Source organism: Hyperolius riggenbachi, chromosome 6 (genome assembly GCF_040937935.1).
Source record: "Hyperolius riggenbachi isolate aHypRig1 chromosome 6, aHypRig1.pri, whole genome shotgun sequence".
Lineage (NCBI taxonomy): Eukaryota > Metazoa > Chordata > Amphibia > Anura > Hyperoliidae > Hyperolius > Hyperolius riggenbachi.
Genome location: NC_090651.1, coordinates 5,209,984 through 5,229,611, shown reverse-complemented (window position 1 = coordinate 5,229,611; position 19,628 = coordinate 5,209,984). Strand labels below are relative to the sequence as shown.

At 44.5% G+C, this 19,628-nt stretch overlaps 2 protein-coding genes across 4 annotated transcripts in view; both read right to left on the bottom strand.

The window, feature by feature from the left end:
* The window catches only part of CASZ1 (castor zinc finger 1), a 440,241-nt gene that overhangs the window by 365,833 nt on the left and 54,780 nt on the right, over window positions 1-19,628 (bottom strand). The window lies entirely within an intron of this gene.
* Window positions 9,429-19,628, bottom strand: part of LOC137521762 (mucin-4-like) — a 39,061-nt gene continuing 28,861 nt past the window's right edge. Inside the window, exons 2-3 of the mRNA XM_068241453.1 lie at window positions 13,938-14,080; window positions 9,429-12,968 (exon numbers count right to left, since the gene is read on the bottom strand). Coding sequence (XP_068097554.1) covers window positions 9,429-12,968; window positions 13,938-14,080 — 3,683 coding nt within the window. The remainder of the gene's footprint in view (window positions 12,969-13,937; window positions 14,081-19,628) is intronic.

The window sequence follows — 19,628 nt, the reverse complement described above, 5'->3', positions numbered from 1 at the left end:
AGAGACCGGGCTGCCCTCCCCTGGCAGCAGCTTGTACACTTGTCAGGGTGAGGACTGATAACCGTCCCAGGCGGTAGCCAGTCCACCTTCCTCACATTAGACTGAATTATGACACATAAATGAAGCTCAGTGATGAGTGACGAGTTTCCTGCAGAGACATTTACACTACAAGACTGAAGAGGGCAAAACACAAACACAGAGGGTGAAATGCTGCCCAATAGCCCCGCTCAGCAGACGCTCTCAGGGTTCAGCCGCCACCTTCTGAGCTGCTGCAATTCACTTGGCAGGAAAGATAAAATGGTCTTATCAGAGCATTACAGAAATCCAGCAAACAGCAGATGTCGTCAGAACACACACATACATGCCTCAATTACCACAGGCATGGCACAGAGATCACCAGCGATCCCAACACAGCCACAGAGATCCCAACACAGGCACAGAGATCACCAGAGATCCCAACACAGCCACAGAGATCACACACATACGTGCTTCAATTACCACAGGCCTGACCTCATGTGATCTCACACCTCAGCCTCGCAGGACTCTACACAACTGCCAGCCACAGAGATCCCAGCAGATCCCAACACAGGCACAGAGATCCCAGCAGATCCAAACACAGGCACATAGATCCCAGCAGATCCAAACACAGGCATAGAGATCCCTGCAGATCCAAACACAGGCACAGAGATCCCTGCAGATCCAAACACAGGCACAGAGATCCCTGCAGATCCAAACACAGGCACAGAGATCCCTGCAGATCCAAACACAGGCACAGAGATCCCTGCAGATCCAAACACAGGCACAGAGATCCCTGCAGATCCAAACACAGGCACAGAGATCCCTGCAGATCCAAACACAGGCACAGAGATCCCTGCAGATCCAAACACAGGCACAGAGATCCCTGCAGATCCAAACACAGGCACAGAGATCCCTGCAGATCCAAACACAGGCACAGAGATCCCTGCAGATCCAAACACAGGCACAGAGATCCCTGCAGATCCAAACACAGGCACAGAGATCCCTGCAGATCCAAACACAGGCACAGAGATCCCTGCAGATCCAAACACAGGCACAGAGATCCCTGCAGATCCAAACACAGGCACAGAGATCCCTGCAGATCCAAACACAGGCACAGAGATCCCTGCAGATCCAAACACAGGCACAGAGATCCCTGCAGATCCAAACACAGGCACAGAGATACCTGCAGATCCAAACACAGGCACAGAGATACCTGCAGATCCAAACACAGGCACAGAGATCCCTGCAGATCCAAACACAGGCACAGAGATCCCTGCAGATCCAAACACAGGCACAGAGATCCCTGCAGATCCAAACACAGGCACAGAGATCCCTGCAGATCCAAACACAGGCACAGAGATCACACACATACGTGCCTCAATTAACACAGGCATGACCTCGTGTGATCTCCTCGCACCTCCCCCTCGCTGGCACTACAGCCAGGCTGCTGACTCCACAAACCAGCAAGACTCTACAGCCACAGATCACTGGAGATCACCCGAGATTCCAACACAACCACAGAGATCACCTGAGATCACCCAAGATCCCAACACAAGCCCAGAGATCACTGGAGATCACCTGAGGTCCCAACACAGGCCCAGAGATCGCTGGAGATCACCTGAGATTTCAACAGGCACAAAGATCATCTGAGATCACCCAAGATTCCAACACAGGCCCAGAGTAAGCTGGAGATCACCTGAGATCTCAACACAGGCCCAGAGATCGCTGGAGATCACCTGAGATCCCAACACAGGCACAAAGATCACCTGAGATCACCCGAGATCCCAACACAGGCCCAGAGATCTCTGGAGATCACCTGAGATCCCAACACAGGCACATAGGTCACCCGAGATCCCAACACAGGCACAAAGATCACCTGAGATCACCCGAGATCCCAACACAGGCCCAGAGATCGCTAAAGATCACCCAAGATCCCAACACAGGCACATAGGTCACCCGAGATCCCAAAACAGGCCCAGAGATCACACCCATACTGTATGTGTCTTAATTAACACAGGCTTAACCTCGCGTGATCTCCTCACACCAGATCATAGCGGAGGGGCTGAAAGGTTATACACTATAAGCACACATGTGCAATACAATCCAGGAATTATTACAAGAAGTTTCCTCTGTCAGGGCATCCAGGAGAGCTCAGCAGCACAGGGCATCTAGGAGAGCTCAGCAGCACAGGGCATCTAGGAGATCTCAGCAGCACAGGGCATCTAGGAGATCTCAGCAGCACAGGGCATCTAGGAGATCTCAGCAGCACAGGGCATCTAGGAGATCTCAGCAGCACAGGGCATCTAGGAGATCTCAGCAGCACAGGGCATCTAGGAGATCTCAGCAGCACAGGGCATCTAGGAGATCTCAGCAGCACAGGGCATCTAGGAGATCTCAGCAGCACAGGGCATCCTGGATTTCTGAGGCTTCTCTCTATTCTCCAGTGATCAACAGTCGTAGTAATTGAAGGCCTAAGTTGTATGTAAAGGAAGCAAATGGAAGGAAAGAGAATGATAGAAGGGAAATGAAGATGAGGACAGAAGGGAAAAGAAGACAGAGGAGAAGGAGAATAGAAATAAGGAGAAGAGAAACCAGAAATTCAAAGAAAATGAATACAAGAGATGAGGGATGGAAGAGAGGAGAAAGATAGAAGAAAATAGACAAAATGGAGAAGATAGAAGAGGAAGTAACAAGAGAAAGGAATATAGAAAGAATAACGACAGAAGAGAGAAGAAGATAAAGGAGGAGGAGAATAGAAGAGAAATTAAAAGAAGAGAAAACAGAAGAGGAGGAGGATAGAAAAGGAATAAAAGAGATGAGGGATGGAAGAAAAGACAAGTATGGAGGAGATACAGGAAGAAGAATGCAGAGAAATATAGAGAGGAAGGATAGAAGAGACATGAAGAGAAATGAGGACTGGAGATAAGAGGAGATACAGGAAGAATAAAGAGAAAGGAAGGATAGAAGAGAAATGAGGACAGAAGATAAGAGGAGATACAGGAAGAGGAATGAAGAGAAAGGAATATGGAGGAGAAGGATAGAAGAGAAATAAAGAGCTGTGCAAGGCTTGGTGGTATAACTCTCTGAGTCAGCGTGTATGTCCCAGGCTAGAGATCTCGCATTTCATCCAGCTGTCCCTGCCTGCCACACCACTAGCTGATACCTACACTGTCCCTGCCTGCCACACCACTAGCTGGCCCTAATTAGGACTTAGGCGAGCTAGGCATACAAGCTGACATAGAAGACAGACACACCACCGAGAGCCACTAATGAGGCTAGTAACAGTTCAGCAGTATCACACAAGTAAAGCTCAGGCAATAAGCAATCCAGGTATGATGCAGTTTAGACAAGTCTTCATGCAAAGTTATTCAACAGTAATGATGATTGATCTGAGTTATGAAATAGTTCCAGCAGACTTGCATGCAGTATTTAGCAACAGGTAATAGTTGCTGCAAGTTATGACACGGTTCCTTTTAGTCTGCATGCAAAGTTATGCAACAGATAGCAGAAGTTCCAGGTGATATGTGACAACGTTTATGTGAGACTATAGGCACACTGTTAGTTGGCTGATAAGGAAAGTAGGCTTATACTTATTGTCCAGTTCAAGTGGCATGCAAGGATTATCCGGTAACAGTCTAAGGTCGGTCAAGGCGGCAAGCAAGGGATGTCCAGTAACTAGCAGAGGTCAGTCCAAGCGGCAAGCAAGGGGTGTCCAGTAACTAGCAAAGGTCAGTCCAAGCGGCAAGCAAGGGATGTCCAGTAACTAGCAGAGGTCAGTCCAGGCAGCAAGCAAGGATTTTCAGGAATCAAGCAGAGGTTAATTACACAGAGGTGCCTGTCTCTTCTACTGACCACATATGCTATTGCTCCGTTGTTATTGCCTGATGAAGCGGGATGAAACCTGCGAAACGCGTTGCATATTTGGAGTTCATAAATAAAATCTATTGACTGTCTTTACTACAGTCGTTGTGTGTCTACTTGGAGGAGGTAAGTCCACCACTACCGCCTCTATTTACCAAGAATTTGGTTTTTAAGCTCATTTAGCTTCCTTTTATCCTTTTGGCACCTCTGTTCTCCTGCTTGATTACAACAGACAGAGTAGTCAAATACAGGCCAAGGTCAATATCCAGAATATCGGTAACAATTGAGTGCACACCCAGCAACTAGCCAAAGCTATGCTTATCACGGGCGATGACTGGGAGCACTCTGCAGGCTTACATACAATACATCATCCAATCAGTGGCCGGCCACATTCCGCACATCCAATCACACAGCAAGGCCTTGCCTAGGTGTCAGCTGTAAGATCAGCTGACATCACTCTGTCAGCTGACCGAAGTCAGCTGACTATTGTTTACCTTTGCGGAGTGCGTACTGGGAACGCGCCCTCTGCCTATCAGAATGTGCGGCCTGTGAGCCACTGACAGCGTCATCAGCGGGGAACAAGCGCTGAGACCCCAAAGCGGCGGATTCCGATCTGGTTTCAGCAGAATCAACATTAACATTAAGGTATATTTCTTATAAGATGATAAAAGAAGAGAGAAGACAGGAGGAGAGGAGAGGGACAAAGCTGTGTGACATCTCTCCTTCACAGCAGCCAATTCATGTTATTCTTCAAGCTTGCACTTTCCTAACACATCCACTTCCTGTGGATTGGCATCGGCCCAATATCCAGCTGCATACAGTTTGCAAGTTTAGTAAGTAATATAGGTATGTGTCTTTGTGGCAGACACAACTCCCTTGTTACAGCCCCTGCTCCCCGAAATCCACCTAAAAATGGTTGAGTACTTGTTCAGCTCTCCAGATAACAGAGTGCTATCTATATAGGAATATACCTGATGAGCTACGGACAGAGGCAGATTGCCTGCTCTTCTGATAAGCAGAGCGCTATCCGTATAGGAATATACCTGATGAGCTACGGACAGAGACAGATTGCTTGCTCTCCTGATAAGCAGAGCGATGTCTGCACAGAAATATACCTGATGAGCTACAGACAGAGGCAGATTGTCAGCTCTCCTGATAAGCAGAGCGATGTCTGCACAGAAATATACCTGATGAGCTACTGACAGAGGCAGGTTGTCAGCTCTCCTGATAAGCAGAGCGATGTCTGTACAGAAATATACCTGATGAGCTACGGACAGAGGCAGATTACCTGCTCTTCTGATAATCAGAGCGCTATCCGTATAGGAATATACCTGATGAGCTACTGACAGAGGCAGATTGTCAGCTCTCCTGATAAGCAGAGCGATGTCTGCACAGAAATATACCTGATGAGCTACTGACAGAGGCAGATTGTCAGCTCTCCTAATAAGCAGAGCGATGTCTGCACAGAAATATACCTGATGAGCTACTGACAGAGGCAGATTGTCAGCTCTCCTGATAAGCAGAATGCTATGCATATATGAATATACCTGATGAGCTACAGACAGAGGCAGATTATCTGCTCTTCTGATAATCAAAGCGCTATCCGTATAGGAATATACCTGATGAGCTACTGACAGAGGCAGATTGTCAGCTCTCCTGATAAGCAGAATGCTATCCATGTAGAAATATACCTGATGAGCTACTGACAGAGGCAGATTGTCAGCTCTCCTGATAAGCAGAATGCTATGCATATAGGAATATACCTGATGAGCTACACACAGAGGCAGATTATCTGCTCTTCTGATAATCAAAGTGCTATCCGTATAGGAATATACCTGATGAGCTACAGACAGAGGCAGATTGCCTGCTCTCCTGATAAGCAGAGTGCTATCCATGTAGAAATATACCTGATGAACTACTGACAGAGGCAGATTGCCCGCTCTCCTGATAAGCAGAGCGATGTCTGCACAGAAATATACCTGATGAGCTACGGACAGAGGCAGATTGTCAGCTCTCCTCATAAGCAGAATGTTGTCCCCTTCCACTCTTGCAAGGTAATCCCTGAATATTGGTTGGTATTGGTTGGGGGGGGGGGACCTCATGCTCGGATCCACCCTTCTGATCACCGGACCTGTATGGATATTTATAGGCATAGGACTGCTTGTCTGTCCGGGTCATTTGTTACACACTTGCTTGCATTTTTTTTTATTCACGTATTTAATATTTAAGCAGCCTGGCTGCAGTCAAGCCTGGTACACACATTCAATTTTGATTGGCCAATCACTGACCAATTTTATTGCCTCCATGTAGAATGAGAACTTACCTACCAAACTGTTCATAGTGCTCAAAATCTGATGGCCCGCCTACTACACAGAGGGGGCAAAATTTGCCACCCAAAATTGAGAGTGTATACCAGGCGTTATGCCCACCGCCCTGAGATAAACATGGAAGCCTGCATGCACCGAGGTCTGTCCATTTCAGTAGGGCAGGTTGTGGCTCCTAACGTGCAGATATCACCGCATGACGACAGTTATATACCAGCTCAACATCACATAAAATACACTGAGAAGCCCACAGACGGGAGACGGTTAAAGCGGACCCAAACTCAGAACTTCCTCTCTGCTCTTAAAGTGTACCCGAGGCGACATGTGACATGATGAGATAAACATGTGTATGTACAGTGCTAAACCTATTAATAACCAGGGTGTTTTACTTTTTTTATTTTGCTGCCTGAAATAGTTAATTTTTAAGGCTGGAAATGACAGCTTCTGTCTTGTCAGAACCTTGTCAGGAATATAGTAAACATCACTGATAAGCAAATTACAACCATAAAAGTTTTTTTGTGGCAAAATACATTTTCTACATATTTCTGAGAGCAGATGGAAAGAGAAAGGGTCAATATAGTTCATGAACTTTCATTTAGGGACACTTAATAGACGGCAACTGAGCAGAGACAACAAAACATTCAATCTACTTTCTAAATGTTTAAATATAAAATAAAATCCTGGGATGTCTTAAAAAGTCATTTTTAGGAGTAGGAGGATAAATATAATTGTTTACCTCATCAGTTTATTTTCACCTCAGGTTCACTTTAAAGATAAGCAGCAGCATAATAACCGTTCAAGAAAAACATATCTTTGTTACAGCTGATACAAGTCCTACAATTAATCTGAAGTCTGTCTACTTAAAAAAAAAAAGAAATATTGTTAGCATCCTGTGCTTTCAAATGAGCTTATCTGCCTTATCTGCTGTGGCAGTCAGGTGACACAGGGGTAAGATCAGATTACAGTTTGTGATTAGACACAGATGAGGGGGGATTAGACAGGCTAAACTCTCTAAACACATACAGGGTGAATGTCTCTTGGTTTTTCCTTCTGTCCTGTGAAAGAGGTCAGGGCCACTTTAACAGAACGCAGATGACATGAGGACAGGAGGAAACATTCGCTCTGGAAAGATTCCTCAATGGACAGAAGCTCTCGGCGGCCGGGAGGAGATTTAGGAAGCTTCCGCCTCTCCCGCCACCGTTTCAAAATCCATCCAAGTTCCTCTATTTCTCTCCAAATGAGGAAGGAAAAAAAAGTGTCATTCTAATGAGATAAATCCTTTAAGCGCATGGCCTGCAGTTCGTCATGGAAATTAACCTCGCAGAAGATCGCAGCGCCTGAAATAAGAAACGCGGGCTTTTGGCATACTGCAGTGAAATTAGAGACCCAGGACTGACTTTAATACACACTTTCATAAACTTACCACATTTCATCCCCAGCCCTGTATGCTCATCGCTCGGAGACTCCCGACCTAACGCCAGCCAGAGAATGATCCACCTTCGCTTAGGCAGCGGCGGCGGGGGGGCTATCCATTTAGTGCGAGCCGCTGCCGAGGAAGCACGAACGTGCAATTTTTTCGCTTTTGCTTATGAGCCTCTGCTGGGCCGATGTGGGGAAACGGCTCTCCCATGAATATGGCGATGAAATTAGTGCGCTGTGACGCTGCTTCCTCGAGACCCGGCCACTCGCGCTAATTTCATTAAGAAAACTGACGGCCGCATTAACCGTGCAATGCAAATGCCCCGACGCATTCAGAGGATAAAATCATCGCATCTAAAAGGGTCAGGGGTAAAACAATCTACCCCCACTGCTTGCCAGGGCGGCGGAGGCAGATCCAGCGCACAGGAAGCAGACCTGTCTACAAGCAAAAGTACGTCAGTGTCAATGAGAAGGAAAATATTGTGATGAAAACAAGACCAGGCTGGGCTCTCTCCTGTTTTCTCTGAAACGACCACCTGATCTGCATTCTGAGCGTTATATTATGGAGGCTGACATATTTTTTTCCAGTTAAACAATAATAGTTGCCTGGCTGTCCTGCTGGTCTATTTGGCTGCAGTAATGTCTGAATCAAGCATGCAGCAAATGCAGACTTCAGTCAGAGCACCTGATCTGCTGCATGCTTGTTCAGGGGCTATGTTTAAAAGTATTAGAGGCAGAGGATCAGCAGGACAGCCAGGCAATATGCATTGTTTAGAAGGAAATAAATATGGCAGCCTCCAAAGCCCTGTAACTTCAGGTTCCCTTTAATTGATGTCTTTACTGTCTAATACCATAGCGTATATATATATATATATATATATATATATATAGGTTGTGTCCTGATCAGGAAGGATTGCTGCAGGCTGGCCATACATTATCAGATGAAGTAAAATACCGATCCTTCCTAAAGCCGATCATCTGCTTGGATAAAATAATCGAGACGACCTTCATGTTTACGTTTTTAGAAGCGGTGAGTGACCTCTCATCTATTATACATATAATATAGGGAGTCCCTGGCCTTTGTTTCCTGTATTACAGACACCAGCCAGTCATTCAGACAGGAAATCCACTGAGCAGTAACACAGACAGCAGCTCGCCTTTACTCCCAAAAATAAAGAAAAAAACAAAAAAATTGGGAAAGTTTCTCCCACCTTCTGCCCTTGCCGGCCAATCACACCTGGAGCAGCAACAAAAACCCAGCAGAGGGTCTGACATTTCCCCCGATCCACACGGAACTAAAAGCAGAGAGTTTGCCAGGAGCCGGAATTCTCACGCAATGCTTGTATGAGAGAACAGTATCATCATGTGACAGTCGTGTGGGCTGACCCTAAAAAATAAGCACTACAAATACCAGCACTCTGTGCCACACACACTGCCTACCTTACAACAACGATAAACTCTGCTCACTGTGTACAAACGTATCCCAATGCAAGGGCAAAGGCCTAAAGATCCAAAATCACACTTCTGCAAGGAACAATCTGGTCACATGACCTCCTAGAGCATCCCAGCTGAAGGAGTTAACAGCAGGAGAATACCTGAGGCTGATGGGTGATAGCAGCCTGCAGCTATGGGGTAACGGCCGACGGACGGACTCCCGACAAAGAAAAGGAGCAGTAGCCAGAGGTCCTAAACAACTGAGCTGGTGCAAATCTGTGGATAAAAGGCACATAATGCAGGAAAGGCAATATGAATATATCTGGTAAAGGAATAATACCACACAGCTTGGTAGTAGGTCTAACAATAGTGTTATATGATGTTGCTATGATTGGTGGACACAGACTCTGGATCTGTGCTATGATTGGTGGACACAGACTTTGGATCTGTGCTATGATTGGTGGACACAGACTTTGGATCTGTGCTATGATTGGTGGACACAGACTTTGGATCTGTGCTATGATTGGTGGACACAGACTCTGGATCTGTGACAGGATTGGTGGACACAGACTCTGGATCTGTGATAGGATTGGTGGACACAGACTCTGGATCTGTGATAGGATTGGTGGACACAGACTCTGGATCTGTGATATGATTGGTGGACACAGACTCTGGATCTGTGATAGGATTGGTGGACACAGACTCTGGATCTGTGATATGATTGGTGGACACAGACTTTGGATCTGTGATAGGATTGGTGGACACAGACTCTGGATCTGTGATACGATTGGTGGACACAGACTTTGGATCTGTGATAGGATTGGTGGACACAGACTTTGGATCTGTGACAGGATTGGTGGACACAGACTTTGGATCTGTGACAGGATTGGTGGACACAGACTTTGGATCTGTGACAGGATTGGTGGACACAGACTTTGGATCTGTGACAGGATTGGTGGACACAGACTTTGGATCTGTGACAGGATTGGTGGACACAGACTTTGGATCTGTGACAGGATTGGTGGACACAGACTTTGGATCTGTGATAGGATTGGTGGACACAGACTCTGGATCTGTGATAGGATTGGTGGACACAGACTCTGGATCTGTGATATGATTGGTGGACACAGACTCTGGATCTGTGATAGGATTGGTGGACACAGACTCTGGATCTGTGATATGATTAGTGGACACAGACTCTGGATCTGTGATATGATTGGTGGACACAGACTCTGGATCTGTGATATGATTAGTGGACACAGACTTTGGATCTGTGATATGATTAGTGGACACAGACTTTGGATCTGTGACAGGATTGATGGACACAGACTTTGGATCTGTGATAGGATTGGTGGACACAGACTCTGGATCTGTGATATGATTGGTGGACACAGACTTTGGATCTGTGATATGATTGGTGGACACAGACTCTGGATCTGTGATATGATTGGTGGACACAGACTTTGGATCTGTGATAGGATTGGTGGACACAGACTCTGGATCTGTGATATGATTGGTGGACACAGACTTTGGATCTGTGATAGGATTGATGGACACAGACTTTGGATCTGTGACAGGATTGGTGGACACAGACTTTGGATCTGTGATAGGATTGGTGGACACAGACTCTGGATCTGTGATATGATTGGTGGACACAGACTCTGGATCTGTGATATGATTAGTGGACACAGACTCTGGATCTGTGACAGGATTGGTGGACACAGACTTTGGATCTGTGATATGATTGGTGGACACAGACTTTGGATCTGTGATAGGATTGGTGGACACACACTCTGGATCTGTGATAGGATTGGTGGACACAGACTTTGGATCTGTGATATGATTGGTGGACAAAGACTTTGGATCTGTGATATGATTGGTGGACACAGACTTTGGATCTGTGACAGGATTGGTGGACACAGACTTTGGATCTGTGACAGGATTGGTGGACACAGACTTTGGATCTGTGACAGGATTGGTGGACACAGACTTTGGATCTGTGCTATGATTGGTGGACACAGACTTTGGATCTGTGATATGATTGGTGGACACAGACTTTGGATCTGTGACAGGATTGGTGGACACAGACTCTGGATCTGTGATATGATTGGTGGACACAGACTTTGGATCTGTGCTATGATTGGTGGACACAGACTTTGGATCTGTGACAGGATTGGTGGACACAGACTTTGGATCTGTGATAGGATTGGTGGACACAGACTTTGGATCTGTGCTATGATTGGTGGACACAGACTTTGGATCTGTGATATGATTGGTGGACACAGACTTTGGATCTGTGACAGGATTGGTGGACACAGACTTTGGATCTGTGACAGGATTGGTGGACACAGACTTTGGATCTGTGACAGGATTGGTGGACACAGACTTTGGATCTGTGCTATGATTGGTGGACACAGACTTTGGATCTGTGATATGATTGGTGGACACAGACTTTGGATCTGTGACAGGATTGGTGGACACAGACTCTGGATCTGTGATATGATTGGTGGACACAGACTTTGGATCTGTGACAGGATTGGTGGACACAGACTTTGGATCTGTGCTATGATTGGTGGACACAGACTTTGGATCTGTGACAGGATTGGTGGACACAGACTTTGGATCTGTGATAGGATTGGTGGACACAGACTTTGGATCTGTGCTATGATTGGTGGACACAGACTTTGGATCTGTGCTATGATTGGTGGACACAGACTTTGGATCTGTGACAGGATTGGTGGACACAGACTTTGGATCTGTGACAGGATTGGTGGACACAGACTTTGGATCTGTGACAGGATTGGTGGACACAGACTTTGGATCTGTGACAGGATTGGTGGACACAAACTTTGGATCTGTGATAGGATTGGTGGACACAGACTTTGGATCTGTAATATGATTGGTGGACACAGACTTTGGATCTGTGACAGGATTGGTGGACACAGACTTTGGATCTGTGATATGATTGGTGGACACAGACTTTGGATCTGTGATATGATTGGTGGAGACAGACTTTGGATCTGTGATATGATTGGTGGACACAGACTCTGGATCTGTGATAGGATTGGTGGACACAGACTCTGGATCTGTGCTATGATTGGTGGACACAGACTTTGGATCTGTGATATGATTAGTGGACACAGACTCTGGATCTGTGATATGATTGGTGGACACAGACTTTGGATCTGTGATATGATTGGTGGACACAGACTTTGGATCTGTAATATGATTGGTGGACACAGACTTTGGATCTGTGATAGGATTGGTGGACACAGACTTTAGATCAATGATATGATTGGTGGACACAGACTTTGGATCTGTGATATGATTGGTGGACACAGACTTTGGATCTGTGATAGGATTGGTGGACACAGACTTTGGATCTGTGATAGGATTGGTGGACACAGACTTTGGATCTGTGATAGGATTGGTGGACACAGACTTTGGATCTGTGATAGGATTGGTGGACACAGACTTTGGATCTGTGATAGGATTGGTGGACACAGACTTTGGATCTGTGATAGGATTGGTGGACACAGACTTTGGATCTGTGATAGGATTGGTGGACACAGACTTTGGATCTGTGATAGGATTGGTGGACACAGACTTTGGATCTGTGATAGGATTGGTGGACACAGACTTTGGATCTGTGATAGGATTGGTGGACACAGACTTTGGATCTGTGATAGGATTGGTGGACACAGACTTTGGATCTGTGATAGGATTGGTGGACACAGACTTTAGATCTATGATATGATTGGTGGACACAGACTTTGGATCTGTGACAGGATTGGTGGACACAGACTTTGGATCTGTGATAGGATTGGTGGACACAGACTTTGGATCTGTGATAGGATTGGTGGACACAGACTCTGGATCTGTGATATGATTGGACTCTGAATCTCTGTGTCCCTAAATGCTTGGGACACACATGAAATGCAGCATTTCAGGGGGATCTAATGGGTCAGTGTAACCTGCGGCCAAACATGGTTGAAATGGGGGAGGAGAGGGGTGGGAATTCCTGAAACGTATAGCTGTGTAGTGTGCAGCACCTGCTCTCAAATAATTTATTTAAGTATTTAAATAGCGCTGACTGACATATTACACAGCACTGTACAGAGTACCGTATATATTGTCTTGTCACTAACTGTCCCTCAGAGGGGCTCACAATCAAGTCCACATTTATCCAGAATGCTGGTGAAAGGCAGACCTGCAGGATGCAGGCATCCGAGAGATCGTGTGCAGAGGAAAAACCAAACTAAATATTGGGGGGAAAAAAGGCTTTCCAATGGCTAGCTGAAAAAAAAAATCCTAATGCAGCTTACAGGGAGCAAGTCCCCTTCTTCAGAGACAAGCCTGGAAATATACCTGATGAAGGTACTGCTTCCCAGGAGCTCAGATCATGAAACGTTCTTTCAGTAAGGGCTGGTGCACACCAGAGCGGTTCTGGAGCGTTTTTTTAAATGCATGCAGGGGGAAACCGCTTGGCTAATGAAAGTGATAGGGCTGGTGTACACCAGAGCGGCTCGTTTTTTCCACAAACGCAAACTGGGGGGCTGCAGCATTTTTTAGATATCTGAGGCGTTTCTGCCTCAATGTTAAAGTATAGGAAAGTGGAAAACAGCTCTGAAAAACCGCTAGATCAGATCGGTTATGCAGGCGTTTTTGTTACAGAAGCTGTTCAGTAACAGCTTTACTGCAACAATATATGAAATCTGCTGCACAAAAACGCTCCAAAAAATGCTCGGCATGTGTAGAAATCATGCCTAGAATCGCTCTGAAATCTGCTTCAAAAACCTCTAGCGTTTTACGGATCTGCTGGAGGTTTTTGGTGAGCACTGGGCCTTAGTCAGTAAATGCCTCATGTTTAAAATCTCTTACTTTTCCCACCTGCACTATTCTCCTGGCCAACAAGTTACTGAAACCGTATTTTTTTCCTTTTTGCTGCAGGAGATGCACTAAAAGCTTAACAACAACACATCTCTTTTCATTTGTGGCTCTCGAGTGCAGACGTACAAATGGTCCTAAAAAAACAAAAAATTAAAGAAAAAAATTCTTCAAAAACTTAAAAAAAATTTTTTAAAATATTCCTGTATCTAAGCATGACACACCCATCAGTATCTGTACTGCCGCGTGCAGCAAGTGCTTTCCTCAGGGGCCAATAAACGTCACAGTGATTTACAGACACTTTGCAGCAATCAGAGAATTGACTTGTCTGAAATCTTCCACTTCCTCCTAAGAGCTCTGTGTGTATCAGAGACAATATAACTGACACCCTGAATTGGGCGGAGTTTGCAGAAGCTCCTCCCACAGAAGGTCATGTTATGTATACAGCAATGACAGCTAGTAGCAGCTCCTCCTCCTATGAGAGTACGTCTTACTGAGCATCTGCAACCAGCAGCTGTCAATCAGCTAATGCTGAAGGCTGTATGTGGCCATAGACATTTTTTTACCCGATTAGACAATTGATTAGACAAAAACATCTAACTGGGCAAAAATTGTAGTGGATTTTTGTGTTTGCTATCGACATGATTATTTACATTACAATCAAAATGTTAACAAGCTGTAATCGATGGCTTGTTCAATCTGTCCTGAATGAAGAGATGGTCATCAGGGGCCTGAAGGGCTGAGCTGCAAAGACTGGCCCACCCTCCACAGCAAAACTGTAATGAGAGAGGTACCGTATATGGAGGCTGCCACATTCCTTTTAAGCAATACCAGTTGCCTGGCTGTCATGCGGATCCTCTGCCTCTAATACTTTTAGCCACAGCCCCTGAACAAGCATGCCGCAGATCAGGTGTTTCTGACATTATTGTCAGATCTGATAAGATTAGCTGTATTCTTGTTTCTGGTGTGATTCAGACATTACTGCAGCCAAATAGATCAGCAGGGCTGCCAGGGAACTGGTATTGTTTGAAAGGAAATAAATATGTCAGCCTCCATATTCTTCTCACGTCAGCTGTCCTTTAAAATGAGAAATCAGTTCCAGAATGAGTTAAATTCTTCAACTAAAACCATTGATGTAGGTTCGCAGTGTTAAGTCTAACGTTTTGTTAATATACATTTGTTGCATTATCAGCTTTATGCAAAATATTTCTACGCAAACTGCTTTTTTTTTCCATGAAATCTGCACAATTTATTTTCAGGGGGAAAAAAAAAATTGATTAAAAATAAAGAAATGAGAAATCCTCACTTTTTTGGACCTGTGCTGGTGGTGATAAATATGAACTGAATGCCTTTAAAGTACAAATTCAAGAATAGCATTTATAGTGAGGAAAGAAGTTGGGGCCTTACTGCCCTCATCTCAGAATAGGACTTGTACTTCCTCTCCTCACAGGAAGTGGATACATCTCTCCACCCACTACGTTCCCGAAGAAGGGAGGGAACGTTTCTCTAATGGTGACACAGACAACAGTTACAATTCAAAAGAGATTCTATTCCCTTTCCACGCTACGGAAAAGTAAAGTATGATATGTATCTTTCTGGGGCTTTAAGAAGGAAAATCTATAGAGTAATTTCTCAGGAGGCATTTGTGGTTGTTTCTACCCTCGCCCAGAACCTGGAGACTCCCTCTCAGTCTATAGACCTCACCAGGTTCACGGCCTTTCCAAAGGGAATGTTACCAGCTGGATTCACATTTTTAAACTTGATCAATGTATAATACCAGCACTGTTGATAATACTTAATATTAATTAAATATTGTGCATCTCCATCCTTTAAAAGGACCACTGTCACAAAAATCCTAAAATGTAAAATATATATATAAACATATACTTACAATATAAGAAGTATGTTTCTTCCAGAGTAAAATGAGTTATAAAATTACTTTTCTCCTATGTTGATGTCACTAACACTAAAGCTCAACACACACCATACAATTTTGGTTGTACAGATTTACCAAATCTATGTAGTATAAGGGCCAACAGATTGAAAATACCTTGAATGATTGATTGGATAAGCTCTTATACTACATGAAAGTGGTAAGATTGAACAACCAAGATTGTATGGTGTGTGTTGAGCCTTAGTAGTAGAAAAATCTGACAGAACCAACAAATTTTGGACTAGCCCATCTCCTCATGGGGGGGGGGGGGGGGGGGGAAATCTCAGGGTTTTGTTTATTTCCAAAAGCACTTAGTAAATAACAGATGCTCCATCCAACTGCCCCCCCCAAAAAAGTGTACGGTGAGCAGGGAGGCTGGCCAGCATCTTTATATAAGACTTTTTCAGGGAGTGTCTTTATAAAGAATAAAGGCCATGCTGAGAATCCCCCATGGAGAGAAGGACTAGCCCAAAACCTGTCAGTTCTATCAGATTTCTAATACCTACTGTAGTGACAGCAACATAGGACATAAGTAATCTGTGACTCATTTTAATCAGGAAGAAACATTCTTCTTATGTGTTTTATTATGTGTTTGTATATATTTTACATTTTAAGATTTTCGCGACAGTGGTCCTCTAATATATATATATATATATAATAAAATGTAGATTTCACTAATGAACTGCACAATGAACTATACATTACCTTTCTCCTATGTTCCTGTCACCTACAGTAAGCAGTAAAAATCTGACAGACCTGACAGGACTACTCCATCTCCTCATGGGGGATTCTCTGGGTTTCCTTTTATTTTGAAAAGCACTTAGTGAATCGCAGTTGCTCAGGGTAACTCCCAAAACAGTATGCAAATGAGCAAACAGGCTGGCCGGCAACTTTATACAGATCCTTTCCAAGGAGTGCTTTTGTAAAGATTGAGGAAGAAGCTGTGAACTCCCCATGAGGAAATGGACTAGACCAAAACCTGTCAGATCTGTCAGCTTTTAATTACTTACTGTAAGTGACAACATAGGAAAAATGTAATTTATAGCACATTTTACTCCGGAACAAAATGTACACCTTATAAGTGTGCATTTTAAAGGTTTGTAATTGTGGTCCTTTAAAAGGGACACTTAAATCAAACAAAAAAAATGAGTTTTACTTACCTAGGGCTTCCAATAGCCTCCTGCAGCTGTCCGGTGCCCTCGCCGTCTCCCTCCGATCCTCCTGGCCCCGCCGGCAGCCACTTCCTGTTTCGGTGACAGGAGCTGACAGGCTGGGGACGCGAGTGATTCTTCCCATTCCCAGACACATTAGCACCCTCTATGCTGCTATATGGTATATGATATATGCTATAGCAGCATAGATGGCGCTATTGTGGCCAGGAACGCGAAGAATCACTCGTGTCCCCGGCCTGTCAGCTTCTGTCACCGAAACAGGAAGTGGCTGCCGGCGGGGCGAGGAGGATCGGAGGGAGACGGCGAGGGCACCGGACAGCTGCACCGGCTATTGGAAACCCCAGGTGAGTAAAACTCATTTTTTTTGTTTGACTTAAGTGTCCCTTTAAGCACAGTAAAAATCTTGTAACAACAATATTTCCTCTCCAGTGCAAGCCATCATAATCCAAAAACACAACACAACAGGTCATGGACTGATAATCCAAAAACATGACAGGCCATGGACTGATAATCCAAGGACACAACACAACAGGTCATGGACTGATAATCCAAGAACACAACGTGGACCGACACAACTAACCAGAGAAGCACTAATGGTCCTCACACGCAGGCCTGCACACCAGGATATAATGATAGTGTGAAGTTTGATAAGAAAGCTTCTCACAATAATCCACTGGCCTTGCCGTCTCGTTCCATTCCGGCCTCACACCTTTCGGTCCTCATGCCTTGCAGGCATCTAACCATTATCTAGCAGTCATTTATCCTTAGTAATGACAAGGAATCTCTTTCACGCACAGTCATGAGCTGGCATACACTTTACAGCAGGATGCAACCGTTTCCCTTCAACTTTATAACAGGGTGCCGTAGAGATGAACAAATCAATAGACAAATTGATCCAGCCAGTCAAATCTAGATTCGCGTGGCCTGTTTCATTCATCTCTCTGCAAGCAAGCTGACCTACATGGATTTGGATCTCACCAATCGTGATACTCAGGCACAGTCAGTTTGGCTCGAATATTTAATGTCGTTTCTCAGAATCCTTGGTGGAACCGGCAAAATTCAAAGTCAAAAAAGCCCTCAATGAAAAGCTGTTGGTTATAGCACTTCGGCCCAAATGCAATTCACTTTTTGAGTTATCTCCTAGGAGATATTCTCTTCAAAATAATTTTTAAGCATTTCACAATTTAAAAAGCACCTAAAAGTTGGTGAAAAAGTACTATCAAAATTATTTAGAGTATGTTCTTGCTTGCTGGTGGTTTAAAGGGCATTTTATGACAAGTTGTGAAAATACCACCCAAAGTGAATTGCATATGGACCTTTGTGTCCTCGTTCCCTCTATAACTATGTAGCAAGTGCTATAAAACACAAAAAAAAAAAAAAAAAACTAAACTGTTATTCAAAAAATATTCCTCGAAATGGTTGGAATTATTATGAGGAACGGTGAGAAGAAATTAGTCTCCAGTGACTTAGCATCTCAATATGTGACGTGTGTACACCAGGGGCTACTTATGTTGGACTTGAACTCGTAACAGTCAATTTCATTGTAGTGAATTTTGAGGTACAAATGATAAAACATACATACGGTATTTTAGAAACTTAAGAACATACGAGAATATCTAACAAGGATTCCTACACAATTATGGAGTATTCCTATTATATACATGTCAACAGATACGTGAGATTACGCTTTCACAATAGGGCGTGCTTCGTAGATCCTGTCTTTCAAAACTGTGTTATTCACTGTAATAATGTTGAGAAACTGTTTAATCAGATAATTCTGTTTTCTGTGACTTTCTAAACTGAAGCGTACGTACCTCTCTCCATCCAGAGTCTACTAACTAAATTTTAGTCCAAATATGCGTAGGGCTTCCATCGACCAGGAGATGACATTTACTCAATCCCAACATTGACCTCATGCATACACTTATCCGGCAGACAAGCATCGCCCGAACATTCTCACCTGGAACACATTGCCTTAGTCTCTAATTTCTGTCGGAGGTGAAATGTGTCTGCTGCTTTCTCTCTACTGCTAACCGTCGCTTAGACATGAACGCAACTGCTCTTCTGAGCCAATCAGTTAACCTGATGCTCCTATATCCTGGTGGAATGTAATCAGCATGTTTGGATCGTGCCTACAAGGTCGGCTGACCTCTGATGTCTACAGGCACTGTAAGATGACTGGGAAACAGACGCTACTGATGTAGTAGTCAATGGAACAGTCTACCAAGGAAGGCCTTACGCAGAACAGAACCTGTTGCAAGAATTTAAAGACCATCAATGGGGCGCATTAGAGATAGACAACCACTTTGTCCTCAAAACAGCTGCGTCGGGCAAAGTTTTTATTCAATAAAAAGTACTGTGAACTGACAGATGCTTCCAAAGTCTCGGTAAAAGTTATAAAGAAGATCTGCGTAGTATTAGTTAAAAGTGTAAATCCTTGAAGGGCTGTGATGAAAAGGACATTCGGGGGAGACCAAGTACGTGGAACTGAGCTGGTAGAGAGTCGACAGAACAGAGAAATCAGAACAGAGACGAGCGGAGGGGATCACGGTGTACGAGAATCTGTTTGGGGAGCATGTA